The 13815-nt window shown below is 34.3% G+C and overlaps 4 protein-coding genes across 11 annotated transcripts; 2 read left to right on the top strand and 2 right to left on the bottom strand.

The window, feature by feature from the left end:
- Window positions 1-10: 10 nt before the first annotated feature.
- Window positions 11-3078, bottom strand: LOC126856797 (GPI mannosyltransferase 4). Its single transcript, XM_050605658.1, has 5 exons — window positions 2927-3078; window positions 2465-2636; window positions 2001-2401; window positions 1265-1803; window positions 11-1194 (listed from the first exon to the last, which is right to left on the bottom strand). The coding sequence occupies exons 1-5, from the start codon at window positions 2936-2938 to the stop codon at window positions 255-257; spliced, it is 2064 nt and encodes a 687-aa protein (XP_050461615.1). The 5' UTR covers window positions 2939-3078; the 3' UTR covers window positions 11-254.
- A 322-nt stretch (window positions 3079-3400) lies between these two features.
- LOC126856799 (YTH domain-containing protein 1) lies at window positions 3401-7030 on the top strand. 3 transcript variants are annotated; one of them, XM_050605664.1, is made up of 7 exons: window positions 3401-3649; window positions 4440-4836; window positions 5153-5369; window positions 5527-5731; window positions 5862-6129; window positions 6283-6429; window positions 6734-7030. In XM_050605664.1, exons 2-7 carry the CDS (start codon window positions 4487-4489, stop codon window positions 6906-6908), a joined length of 1362 nt encoding a protein of 453 aa, XP_050461621.1. In that variant the 5' UTR covers window positions 3401-3649; window positions 4440-4486; the 3' UTR covers window positions 6909-7030. The 3 variants fall into 3 exon arrangements, with proteins under 3 accessions (XP_050461621.1, XP_050461622.1, XP_050461619.1); XM_050605665.1 differs by having other exon boundaries at window positions 3401-4339; XM_050605662.1 differs by having other exon boundaries at window positions 3401-4836.
- On the bottom strand, window positions 6839-13591 carry LOC126856798 (SUMO-activating enzyme subunit 2). Of its 5 annotated transcripts, none has more exons than XR_007688410.1 (9): window positions 13435-13591; window positions 12893-13047; window positions 12533-12820; window positions 12321-12388; window positions 11544-12098; window positions 10829-11415; window positions 10499-10749; window positions 9867-10026; window positions 9650-9794 (listed from the first exon to the last, which is right to left on the bottom strand). XR_007688410.1 is itself a non-coding variant. In XM_050605660.1 (8 exons), exons 1-7 carry the CDS (start codon window positions 13576-13578, stop codon window positions 10507-10509), a joined length of 2040 nt encoding a protein of 679 aa, XP_050461617.1. In that variant the 5' UTR covers window positions 13579-13591; the 3' UTR covers window positions 6839-6964; window positions 10499-10506. The 5 variants fall into 5 exon arrangements, 3 of the variants coding, with proteins under 3 accessions (XP_050461617.1, XP_050461618.1, XP_050461616.1); XR_007688411.1 differs by having other exon boundaries at window positions 9867-9959; XM_050605660.1 differs by lacking the exons at window positions 9650-9794; window positions 9867-10026 and adding an exon at window positions 6839-6964.
- LOC126856800 (carbohydrate sulfotransferase 11-like) lies at window positions 7582-10348 on the top strand. Of its 2 annotated transcripts, XM_050605667.1 has the most exons (6): window positions 7582-8066; window positions 8178-8533; window positions 8610-8806; window positions 9140-9259; window positions 9422-9565; window positions 9659-10348. In XM_050605667.1, exons 2-6 carry the CDS (start codon window positions 8285-8287, stop codon window positions 10041-10043), a joined length of 1095 nt encoding a protein of 364 aa, XP_050461624.1. In that variant the 5' UTR covers window positions 7582-8066; window positions 8178-8284; the 3' UTR covers window positions 10044-10348. The 2 variants fall into 2 exon arrangements, with proteins under 2 accessions (XP_050461624.1, XP_050461623.1); XM_050605666.1 differs by having other exon boundaries at window positions 7582-8533.
- Window positions 13592-13815: the final 224 nt, after the last annotated feature.

Below are 13815 nucleotides of genomic sequence, written 5' to 3'. Positions count from 1 at the left end.
TAAATCTTTAATGATCTCCTTTAATGATATACACGTATAAAACAGCTGTTTGAATTAAAATTTATATCTTTACTATATTGCTTAAGCTACATATATTGTATATAACATTTTTTATATAAATATTTTAATAGTCAATCACACTTTAAGTACTTTTTTCTCTTTGACTAGTTTTCATTATTTTGTTATTATTTTTATTATTATTGATTTACAGAAGTAAAAGTTTGGATATATTTCTATTTTTTTTATTTATTCAATCAATTATTAATTATTTCTGTAATTTGTTCATTGTACTTATTTTGCTTTAATTCAGGCAAAAAATATTCGATTTTTAACAATAGCAACCTAAATTGTTCGACATATTCATAAACATCCTTTAAAGCTTCGATAAAGCTACCAAAAATATCATCGCTTTGGAAACTTAACAAATTTTCAAATCTGTCGAGCGATCGTAAAGATGGTAATTTTTCTACGGAGATGTGGGGATAGAAAGTCTCGACTATATGAAATCTAAACAAGTTCGATTTGTTGTTTGATAGTTCCACGAATTCACTTATTGCGGAGGCCGGTAACGCGTAATATAGCCTATAAGGTATCTTCTTGACGACAAATTTCTCTTCACAATCCCTGATTTTCCTGGCAATAGTATCGAACACCTGTGGCAAGGACTTAGAGCCTTGCTCATACAGATGGAAATCTTGTGTCAACTTGTATTTGTGATTACTGCTGCTACGGTAAATTCTGCGAGTATTGCGAAGCTGTAGCAGTGCTGTAGGCAGCGAATAACTGTATGAAGTGTATAAATGCACGTGTGTGAGATGCGGTTTAGCCCTCAGTTCCGTTGCGATGTAGGACGTCAATGGGACAACCCCACCCTGATGCGCGAAAGCGTAGAAGAAAGCTAGCAACAGATTGCTGACGTACCACAGCGTCAACTTTCTAGATTTGCATCTCTGTGGAGGTTTGGCAGCAGATTCGTCGCCGTTATCGTTGAATCTTCGGACGATATCCAGACTGGGAACTTGACTTAACTCGGGCGCGTGAAGGAATACCAACGGGAAAAGTACCGGAATTATAAAACGAGGTTCCTGATGGGGAAACAGAGATAGCAAAGTAATTGGAATGATGAACGTAGAGGTCATCAGGCCTACGATGCTCTGCAGCCGTGGCAAATGTAGCCATCGCGCTTTCAATCCGCTGGAAACGAATATTATTGTTAATTCATTTTACTATGTAAGAAACGTAGTTTTCATATTATATGACTGACCTGTAGACCATTTTCGCAAACGTCAGCAACCCGACAATGCCGAGAACATTGAATAATAGCGGAACGTTTACGAAAAAGTGCAAAAGACGAGGATGCAGTCCATGTGCCTCCAAGTTCTTCGTATTCGCATTATATTTGAAGAAATTGATCGGCGTCACCACAAAATTGTTTATCCCGATTTTCATTTGGCCTATTTCGCCCATCGTCAGATATCCAAAATAGAAGCTATCGATTAGTATGAATAATAGCGTGGCCGGTAGTCCGCAGAGAGTGAAAACAAATATTCTAATATGGAAATCTTTGAAGCCAATGCTTTTGGAACCCAGGCCTCTTTGCAGCCAGAAGAAGATGGGAGCGAAGGCAAACGCAACGAAAGTCGGCCTGTTGAATATTCCTATTATCGTTATCGTAGCTATTACGAAGCAGTGGTTCAACGAATGCGAGGGTAACATAGCCCTGAGTTTATAGTACTTGACACGTTCCACTCCTGTTGTCGCTTCCTTATATTTTTTCGAAAGATAATCGCTCTGGAGTACCACCTGTGGTGCGATACAATAAAATTGTTAAAGCAGAAATATACATAACAATAACAGAAAACAAAATGCGAAGAGTTCTTTATTATTTAATTATTCAAGGTAAAAATTTGTTCTGTAAAACTAGATTTGATGAATTCTTTTTTGGATATATCGATCGCTTCTATTTGTTACATAATTTTTTGGAGGAAAACTAAACATACCTTCTCCGAATATGCCATGCACTGGGAAGCGAAGTATAACAATGCAGCAGTCAGCACTAGTTCGATAGAGTTGGATAATGTACGAGTGGCATAAGTCAACATAATATAGGAACTGGCATATGTGACTAGTCTGACTCTGTAGTTCTGCCCATACATACAGCATATCTTGTACAAAAAATAATCCGACAGAAATGACAATGCGCACATGAAAAGTCGCGGAAAGAGTACGAAAAAATATGGTCTCTTCAATGACAATCCAAAGAAATGAAACGTATACAAAGATAGTTTCTTGAGAACTGCATAAGGCAAACCAACCATGAGCTGAGGAATGAATGCAGTGCGTATAGGAAACGTGGTATTGAATTCCCATGGCTTATAAACATCAATGTCGAAGTGATCTCCTGTTTGAAGGAAATAAAAATGTGTTGGAAAACGAGCATTGGAACACGACAAAAGTGACATACCAGAGATAACTTCGATGGATTGAAAGAATTCATCAGGATGAATGTAGCCTGTCTGTGGAGCAAAAGTTAGAGCAATCCTTAGCATAGCTAAAATCCAGTAAAGACCGATCTTGCGTCTGACAGGTGCTGCAGGCTGATAGTCATCAATGGATCTGCGATACTCATTTTTGTGCTGACAATTATAAGAATATATAAGAATATATAAAAAAGAATACATATAAAAATAAGCTTAAATAAAAAAAAATAATAAATAAAAAGAAGATATGAAAAAAACATATAAATACTAATAAATAAACGTGAATTTACATAAATATAATTGAATTATAAATAAATATAGATTATTAGGCAAATTTAAATATAGTTGAGATATAGAAACATATGCATAAATAAAGGTCTATATACTTAAATTATATTTATATATAATAATTATATTTATATTATATAACGAGATGTACAAATTACCTTTAATGACATATTCTTAAGAATTAATTTACCCTAACTTAAACTCAATGATAATTTTTTGACATTTGCTTGAAACATACATCGCTGCCATATTTGATTGTATTTAAACCTACGACACGCGATGCGATTTTTCATGCTAGATCGCCTATAGCTAATAAATTACTAGAACTGCAGCATATAGCAATTGATGTTACTAGATCAATCTAAAAAGTAATTACATCACAGCATACTAATCAGCACAGTATTTTTAGTAATTTACTAGCGCAAAAAAAACGCGCGCAGCGTGTTTTAGACATTCGCGTTCAATCTATTCTTTACTATGTCTATGATGTATTAGCTCTGTTCTGTAGCTACCCTCTTTCTGTACACTTTTCGTCTTTTCTCCTTGTCCCTCCAACGCCTAAATATACATCCATCTCATTTTGAATGCAAAAGGTGTATAATAAGTGCAACGGAACAGAGCTCTCTATTGATTCGCAGAATCCGAGAAACACGTTCGTGTAGTACATACACGTCACACAATGAATGCCGTAGTTTGTGTACTATAACGAGCTGCTTGCGCGAACAATTGTTTATCGCTGTGATTCTTTTGGATCTCTCTCGACTCGCGCGTCCGTAAAATATTTGACACGTGCGTATAGTGCGTGACGTGAGATCGTGTCGGACGATCCCCCGAGCGTGCTATCGTGTGAAGTGTGTCAGTGAAGGGACAAAGGGTGTCACGTAAGTGTGTGCGCCGCGAGCCCTCGGGAGGACTCGTCACGAAAGACTTCGAGAAAAAAAAATTTTAAGAATTATAAATGATGACGAGAAAGTAAAATTTTGTATTTAGTGGTCTACCATATCTGCGTGACAAACTTTTTTAGATAACTATTAAAAAAAAAAATTATAAAGCGTAAAAGATAAGAAAGTTAAATCCGATGATAAACGAGATCTTTTTTGACAGACTCTTGGCAGGTTTTGCGAGCAAAAGTAAAACGGTTACGCTGTAAAAAAAAAAATCTATCCATAACTCATCATCTCTGCTTTCAGAAGGAGTGCATAAAAGATAAATAACTAGGACGAGCGGCGATTCACAATCCAAAAAAAAATTCCTTCGTGTTTTCAGAGACTCTCTAGAATAGCTCTCCACATATGGAGCAGCCTGTGTTATCATTGCTACATAATCTCAAGGACTGTTTGTAAAGCCTAGTTTACGTCCCGGCCAGATAGTTGACTGAGCTTAGGGTTCAATCGAGGCATTGCCATGTGTCCCTTTGATCGATTTGTGTTAGGTGTAAGGGAGCTGGGTGTCACTACAGCGCGTGTAGGAGCTCCTCGGGACAGTGTGGACCTTCTGTTCGATTCAGAATCCCCGAACTATCCTTGCTGTATACTATATAGTCCTTTGCTACTGCGCTATTATCGTAAGATGTACGAGAAACGCTACGATACTTGGTCGTACCTCCTGCCGGAGTGCTCTCGCGCGACTCGCGACATAGTAATAAGCCTCTCTCTCGTGTTTGCGTTGCAGGCAGAAACCTTGCCTAATCCTACGGTGGCAGCGAGTCCAGGTTGACTATGGGCAGCAACACAGACGGTGACAATCTGAATCTCAGCTGTGGCGAGAATGACAACGGTGACGAGTTGAGGATTGCTGCGGACGAAACTTATGACACTCGTAGCGAAGTCTCCTCTAGCAGTTCTAATACCAGCAACTCGAGCCATCCCACCATCAGCACAGTTTCCAGCAAGTCCTCGCGCGGCGACAACAAACGTGGCAGGAGAAACAGGAATAAGCGTGGTAGATCTAGTAGAGATTCCAAATCATCCAGTCCTGAGCCTAAGCGAGCCAGGTCCAAGGAAAGCAAGGGGACCACCAAGAGCTATGACTATGCCACCAAGTTGAATTACTTATTTAGAGATGCAAGGTTCGGATGGGGACAACAATAAATAGCTATTGCAAATGTTGCATTGATATAACGAAATTTGATAAAAAAACATTTTTGTATATTAAAAAGTTTAGAATTGTTTAAAAAGTTTCTTAGCTGTTTATATATTTTCTACTGTTCTGTATTTCATATATTTTATAGGAAACTAGACCTAGAAAACTTTCCGAATGTTTTGAAATTTATACAAACATAATATTTGTCAAATAAATGTAAATATTTCTTTAAAATTGTGTATTTAATAAAAAAAATGTCTAAATTTGGAGTGTTTTAAATGTTTTCAAGTATCTTTTGCCAGATTTTTCATCATCAAGTCCAATAATGCGGAGAACGTGACACTATCCAAGGCTAAGGGAGTATGGAGCACACTGCCACAGAACGAAGCAAATCTAAATCAAGCCTATAGAGAGTCGCGAAATGTGTTGCTGGTATTTTCTGTGAAGGAATCAGGAAAGTTTGCTGGCTTTGCGAGACTTAGTGCAGAATCGAGAAGAGATGCTGGACCAGTTTCTTGGGTATGCAAAAAAAAAAATATGAACAAATCAATAAATTAATATATATAAATACAATAATGATCTGTTTTTATGATTAACTGATTAATTTTAGTATTGATTTTTTATTAATTATTAAGATTGCAAAAGGAAATAACGTGATGTTTTTAATGCATTTCAGGTTTTGCCTCCTGGCTTATCTGCAAAGGCTTTAGGTGGCGTATTTAAGGTTGACTGGATCTGTAGGAAAGAATTACCGTTTACAGCTACATTACATTTGTACAATCCTTGGAATGATGGCAAACAAGTCAAAATCGGTCGAGATGGTCAGGAAATTGAACCTAGAGTTGCCGAGGAATTATGCAGATTGTTTCCAGAAGACGAAGGTAATTCTTGAGAGAAATATATAAATATAAAAAATTTATTGATAAGATATACATATACAATTTTAATATATTATAAAATTTTGTGTATATTGATAAATTCTATATATAAGTAGAATATATCTATTTGCAGGAATCGAGATGACACCTATTCTGCGTAAGTCCAAGGAAGCGGGAAAGCATGTCGTAAAGTCGTCACGTTATCGTGATAAGAGACCCATAAGCAGTTCCAGATTTTTACGAAGAGGTGGACGGGGACGTAGACTGTTTTTGACTTCAAGATCGCGTTTAGCCTCTCTGGCCAGAGGTTCCCATGGCGTTGCGGGGGATCACAGGGGCTCCAGAGACCACTCCTATCGGTACACACCGTGGTTCAATCGAGGAGATTCACCTTATACAAAGTACGATTCGTCCAACTGATTATCCATAGCATTCAAAACTTTACAATTTTGACATAATGTTAACAACTTTTGAAATGTTGTAAAATTATATGTAATTTATTCTAATATAATATATTTATTCTAATATAATTCTATAATAATTAATCATTTCAGAGGTTATGGAGCTGGTCTAGGCGTTGCCGCGGTTGCAGAGGCTTATGTGGCTGATTACATGCGTACCATGCAACATCAGTTGCCACCATTACCGCCTTACGGTCCACATCCGTACGATGCTTTGCCACCACCTCCTCCACCACCAAGGTAAAAATATATTTATTCGACACTGCATCAGAAATTAATATTATTTTGTAGATATTTTAACTGCTCTTTCTCGCAGAATACAAACCAAGTAAAAAAATCCAGTAGCATTTATATCAAACATTAAATCAAATATGTTTTAATTAAAATTGAAATTAAATTAAGATATTTATTTGATATGCATGTAACTTCTGTTAAAATTAGATGAAATCAGATATTTTATTGATATTAAATAGAGTAAAAACTCCATGGCGCATGTAAAATTAAAGAAAAAAATGTTTCTTCAAGAGAAATTTTTTTGTTTCAGATATTATGACGGTCTGCCACTGCCTCCGGATTATAGCGCGACAGCGTCAGCATTGGAGAAGCGTAGTTATGAGAGGAGCGTCGACGAATTTTTGTGGAGAACGGCCAGTCGTCACAGTCGGCATAGTGATCATCGTTCTTCCCGCGATCATCACAGATATAGAGATCGCAGATAAGAAATGACTCCTTTGTTTCCTTATCGGTCCGTCAATTCCCAAATCTTGCTTCATTACTAATGACAAATTAATAAATTGAACAATGACATCGTTCATCATACTTGTATGAAAAATTCAGACAATGGTTCTCAGAAAAATCCTAGATAAATTAAATTGTATATAAATTAAATAATAAAATATAATCTTAATTGAATTTTAATAATTAAAATATTAAGATTGATATCTTTTTCTCTCAAAGATGTATAGATTCTCAGGCCTGTAAAGAATTTTGGGAATTGATGGGTTCAATCATATATCCATTATAACAAAGGCAATTGTGCGCGCGCGCATGCACAGAATCATGTTTCAGTAGCCTTCAATTGTCATTAATCATCGAGCTGCCTGAGTATAGATAGTGATTGTGAGCTTTTCTCTATTGTAAAATAGTATAGATTAGCTAAGTAAATTTTGTACTGTTGAGTATTGAAAATTCGCGATTCTTTCTATGAATTTTCCACAAACAAAATGCCATAATATTGAAATATTTCGTCTTCATCCTTGTTTTATTTACAAAAAGAATCTATACGATAAAAAAGAAATACTTTTTCTCTTTCTACTATTTTTTTCGAATATATATTATATAATATATATATATATATATATATATATATATATAATATATGTATATGTATGTATGTATGTGTGTGTGTGTGTGCGCGTGCGTGTATGTATGTATGTATGTATGTATGAGAGCAGCGCGCGTGCGTACGTATGTGTGCATTATCATCTTAATTATATATTTATACAATCTTTAATGAATATAAAAGCAATGATTTGATCTCTAATATGAGATTGATTTATTTTTCAATAAATTTAAGCAAAGTAAGATTTTTTCAATTTAATCATTTTTGTGTTTACATATGTATGTGTATACTTACAAGGTGTATACTTACATAACATAAGAAAATTATCAACATATTATTTTGCCTTATTGTTTTTTCAATACTTGATAATCATTTCATAGAAAAAAGTGTTTAATAAATGGAATAAGAAGAAATCAGTAGAGATGAGATAAGAATTATCATTCTAATACCACCCACATAAAGAGGGAATCTCCCAAACAGATATGTTTGTCCTGACAGAAGACAAAAGTACAGAAGGACTTTATCACATGTTGTGGTATTATTTTGCCGTCAGTTGTTATTTTCTAATCTTTCATAAATTTCGGTTAAAGAGTATTGTAGATGATGTTCCAAACTTTAATTAAATATGTATATATTTATTTTTCAGAATTTATATACATAATTGTTATGAAATTTTCAATTTTTTAAATGAATTTTTGAGCCAAGATTATTTTGAGTATCACGTGACTGTACCTTAGTTTAACTGCATTAACAATGTCTGTTAAAGCGCAGTGTTTTAAGTGCGGTTTGTGCGCTGTGTTTTATCTCATCATCTGCTTTATTTTAATTAATATGAAGAAAAGTTATAACTTGAAAGAAGAACCAACAAACAACTTGATAGCGACCGAACGTCAGCTGCAAACATTCGGGTTCTCGATTTCAGATAGGATAATTAAGAATGTCGAGTCGGAGATCGATATGTTGCGGATAGATGAGTTGAAGGGTGAAACTATTGATCTGCAGGTATAAAATTCGAAAGAATCAACGACGTCCGTCAATTTCAATTCTCTGACATATATTTCTATATTCCTGTTAATAGAAGAGCACGACTTTGCTCAAACAAGTGTCCAACATCTGCATGAAGTACAATCTGAAAACCCCTCTTGTCAAAAGACATTTTTTATATAACGCTAAACACAGATCGCTATACTGTTGGATTCGTAAAGTTGCATCCACCAGTTTCACCAAATTATTTTCCGACATGAGCAATCGTCAAGTCAGTCACAAATTTTACAGGTAAGTATATTGATATATACATATATATTCTAATTTATTAAAATATGAATTATTATTTATAAAGATTTTTAATTTAGTTACATTCATATATATCTTTTTTATTTTATTTTAATTTTTTTATTTGTTTATTTATTTTCATTAAAATAAAGTAATAATGTATGTACAATATTGACTCCTTACACAGAATGCTTCTAGATATGATGTAAACACATTCAAATATAAAAAAATTTATTTTATTTTAATAAATTATAGCAAGTATGTCATATCTATTGTCTAATTCTCACAAACAAAATATATTATTATATTAATAATTCGAGAGCACGCAATTTGCAGAGAAGTGGACTTTTTATCGCCAAAGAATTTGAGAGATCTTCGATATCTTGCTACCAACAATACTGTTTTTAAATTGCTCATCGTCAGGCATCCGTTTCAACGGCTAGTCTCATCCTATAGGTAATTAATCCTATTGCTTCATTAAAAACAGTCACTCTGAATTTATAACTGAAGTGTAAAAGAAAAAAATGTAGATTTCTTTATAAAATTTTAAACTATTGACAATATTGATTATTTTAATATTGAGATTAGCATGAAATACTGATATAGAATTATCTGTAGAGACCGCATTGAGGATAACAGCAGATATACCGCGCAATCTTGGCTCTATGCTCGTCAGATTCTTTATCTTTCAAGACCGGAACTCTTTCGTCCTAACGTAACGGGTGACAACATCCTACAAAGAATATTTTTGGCAAATAAAAGGTACATATGGCAAATGTATCTAATTTATATCCAATTTTCTTCTCGTGTGTATTAATTCATGTAAGAAAATCGGTTTTTGATTGCTTTTTACAGATTAAAAATTGTGCCTAGCTTCCGAGAATTCTTAGAATGGTTGCTAAAGCAACTCCCAGATTATGATGATGATCACTGGGCCCAGTACTATACTCATTGCGCAGTCTGTGATACGAGCTACAATTTCATTCTGAAACTAGACGAATATACTTTCGGGGAGGTCAATTATGTTCTGTCAAAATTGAAATTGGACAAAAGTAAGATTTACCTGCCCAGACTGCAGCGCACTCATGCTGGGATCACTAACTTTGATGTAACATGCAAATACTTCCATAATCTGACAACCGACATAATTCTGCGGCTGTACGAAAGGTACAAAATAGATTTTGAGATGTATAATTATAAAATAGATAAGTATTTGCCTTGTGCTAAGAGAAAAAATTAATTCTGGCTTGATAATTGATATTTTAATAATAGATATCTCTTAATCAATAAAAAAAAGGTTTACAATTTATTTTTTAATTTTTGTTTTTTTTAATCATTTTGAGACTAAAACTGTAACAAGACATTGTGACATATATGACAAGCAACAGAGTAAAAAAAAACTGTATGACTTATAAGGATTAATATAATCTTAATATGTAAAAAAAAGTATATTTTCGTCTGTAATGATAATACTTACAATATGATATTATGATTTATACTTACTACACAAAATTAAATGGATGTTCTTAATAAAAAAAAAAAAAAGCAAACGAAAGGAAAGAACTATTTTTCTGCATTTAAATCTTAATGTTGTGTATAATTTCCAAGAAAAAAGTTTTTATCCTTCTGTCCTTTAACGCCGATCTAAGGATTGAACATTCTCGTGTTAAATTAAATATAAAACTTATCTCTTACTTTTGAAACTAGTCGGTATGATCATCGCACACTATCAAACAATCAGTGTCCTCGGAAAGTTTCCGCTTCCTCGGGATAGTTTTTTTCAATTCGGGTATGTTATGAAGTTCATCATCATTATCAATAATGCAAATGTCATCGTTATTATCCTTGTTATTATCAATTTCCACTTTGCGTTTTTTGGCTGCAATTTCAGATTCGGATGAATCGTTTTTGCGCTTTTTAGCAGTATCTGATATATCGGTCACGTTCTACGCAGAAAATTTTTCTCATATTAAATGAATAATCAAAACAAAGTAACAAGAAATATCTCTGAAAATAATCATTCACCTGTCCATTAGACGTCGAAGCTTTCTGTTCTTCCTCCTCATCCTTCGGTTTAAGTGCATTCTTATCAGCCAATATTAAAAATTGTGGACTGTCATCTTTTGGACCAGGTTTCTCTCGATAAACTACGAAGACAGTTAGCGAATAATTCTGCTGGAAATCATCGACTTTGAGGATAGCTCCGTCTCTGATTCCCAATTCTTCCAATTTTTTGTCGTTATTGCTTTCTGTCTCGCCTTCCTCGCTGCTGATGACGACGGCGCCAGTGCCATCGATCATGACATCAGGAGCGATCATGTTAAGTCTGTTCTTGAGCACTAATTCCTCTAGTTCTTTAATAGTCATATTGGAGGTGTCGACCGCCAGCACGGCTTGCGGAGTAGGCGCGCAGACGTAGCAGTGCGGATTGGGTGGATTTACTGCCTTCTCCGGCACTAACAGCTGATTACGATGATTCATCTTCAGACGAAGGTAGACGGATCTACAAGCCCGTAAATTATTTTCAAGAACTCGGAAAGCATGAAGGACCACCATGCCCGCAATTATAGCATTTGTAGTTGCGATCGCTGGGATTATATTGCCGGCCATTGCTAGAAATGAGAAAAAGAATTTTACTTAAAAATTAGAATTAAATTTCGTGAACAATAGTTTAAAACGAAATATTTTACAAAAGAAAAAAAGAAACAAAATACGAAAATAATAAGTGATTATTACTAACACTTGATATCAAATCTGCTCTTTTGAGGAATTCCAAAGATATGTGCGCGAATATTAGCACACGCGGCGACAAAATCCATGGCATGTTGATCATCCTTATCCCAGACCAGATGATTGTCCAGCGATTTTTCTTGGGAAGCTTTCAACGCCTGGCTCAAATTTTTTAATGAATCAGCGAAAATGGAGCCACATTTAGAAATGCTCCAACGTTGTTGATCCTTCAGTCCAGGCTGATTAATCTCTTTACTACATCCAGCCACTTTGAAAAGAGATAAAATATTATTAATCTCGATGAAAAAATGAAAGAAAAAAAGATATTTATGGAACAATGACAAACCTCCATCTGGTAATTCTCTCCAATTCAATGCTGTCGGTGATCTGCGCTTCTTCCATAAATTGTCCATACTTAACAGATACTTGATATCATCGTGAAAAAGTTTTGTAAATAATTTTTCTGGATCGTAGTCGCAAGATTGAGCCCAAACTCGCGTGGAAATTCTATCAATATTGCCTTTGTCATTGTGCTCTGTCTGCAAAGCTCCCTCCCCTGCTACGTCTACAATACCAAAACATTCTACATTGTTTCATGACATATATTTTAAGATATTATTAATAATAAAAAAAATAAAACAAGTAACGATACAAAATAAATGAGATTGGTTAACATATAAATAAAACAATATAATTTTTATAATGATAAATAAATAATAAATTATAATAAAAGAATAAGATATTTTATTTACTCTGTATCAAATATTATAATATAATAATAAGTTACCAGTGGCTTCAGGATCTGCTGTATCTGGAGAAACATCCTGATCGGGATCTTCTTCTCCAAATAATTGACTGCAAAATAATTTGTTGTAAAATAGATTAATTATTTGTGAGTGTAAAACTAAGTAGCATAACTAAAGTTCAAAATATATAAAAGTAAAATTAATAATATAAAATATTTGATTTCTCAAAATAAATTATTGTAACAACATTTACTTGAAGAGATGCTTGGCCCACACTATGCAGTGAATAGGCTCACTAGGTGTGTTACGTATTGTACAACCAGGATAAGTCTTTTGTGCAGCTTTGGGTGTACATTCATAACATTGACTCAGGCCTTTTTTTATGAGTTCTACCTGACCTTCATAGCCTGCAGTACCAGATTCGATCAATGGTATATCTGCTGCTAAGCACATACGATTTACATGGTTTCTGGCTGCTCTGTTGTCAAGAGCATTTAAAACCACTGTGAATCTCTTAAAAAACGACAAACCAAACTCTGATCTGCAAACATAGAATGTCAAATAAATATGATATCAATATTGATTTATAAAACAAAAATATCAAGATCCTTACGATGTAATACTGTCATGGTAATGTATCACTTTGACATCTGGATTAAATGTTAATGCAGTTTCACGTGCAACACTCGCTTTTGACTTTCCCACATGTTTCTTTTGAAACAAAAACTGTCTGTTTAAATTGCTTACATCTATTGTATCCAAATCAATCTGGAAAATAAAAAGATTTATTTGTAAATAATCTAATATAAAGATATAATACCTGAATCACATAAAAAATGACAAAAAAAAATTAAAACGTGTTATATATATAAATTAAAACATAAGCTAAATTGATTAATAAAATGTATAGTAAATTTGAGAATAACAGGTAATTAATACATCACCTGAGTAAACAAAATTAAAAACAATGAAAAAAAAATATTATAAAAAAATAACAAAAATTATCAATTCGACAAGAATAATTCGCGCGAACATAATTTTTAAATTGTGAGAACTATTCGTATACAAGTAGACGAGGTAGACATCAACTTGCACGCGCGCGAAAATCGCGCGCAAAAGTGAGGTTATGTTTGTCACCGAAAATAATCCACTTACAATCTCGATGTCCGCGAACCCAGACATGACAAGGTTCTTCAGGATCTCGCAACCGATGCCACCGGCACCCACGACGAGTACCTTGCTGCGTAAAATCGCATCGCGCAATTCCTCGCGAAACACTCCGCTCACGGTAGTTGCCATCTTGTGTCGAATGATCAATGAGCCGTTTCGTAAGAAATACAAAAAAAAAATATAAAGTTGCGCCATCTAACAAATTACCAGAAGAAATTCACCATAAAGTACGCGTGTTTTTAACCAACTTTGACAAACATGCCGATTGGCCCCAGCCTCTAGGCTAGGGAAAATCTGGGGAAAGTTTATAGAGTTTTTTTTAGTACGCACCATGTTCGAAACGAGCGTGGCGATCGACCATCTTGG

The sequence above is a fragment of the Cataglyphis hispanica genome, chromosome 19 (assembly GCF_021464435.1).
Source record: "Cataglyphis hispanica isolate Lineage 1 chromosome 19, ULB_Chis1_1.0, whole genome shotgun sequence".
Taxonomy (NCBI): domain Eukaryota; kingdom Metazoa; phylum Arthropoda; class Insecta; order Hymenoptera; family Formicidae; genus Cataglyphis; species Cataglyphis hispanica.
The sequence above is the reverse complement of the archived record's forward strand: the minus strand, read 5'-3'. Positions and strand labels throughout refer to the sequence as shown.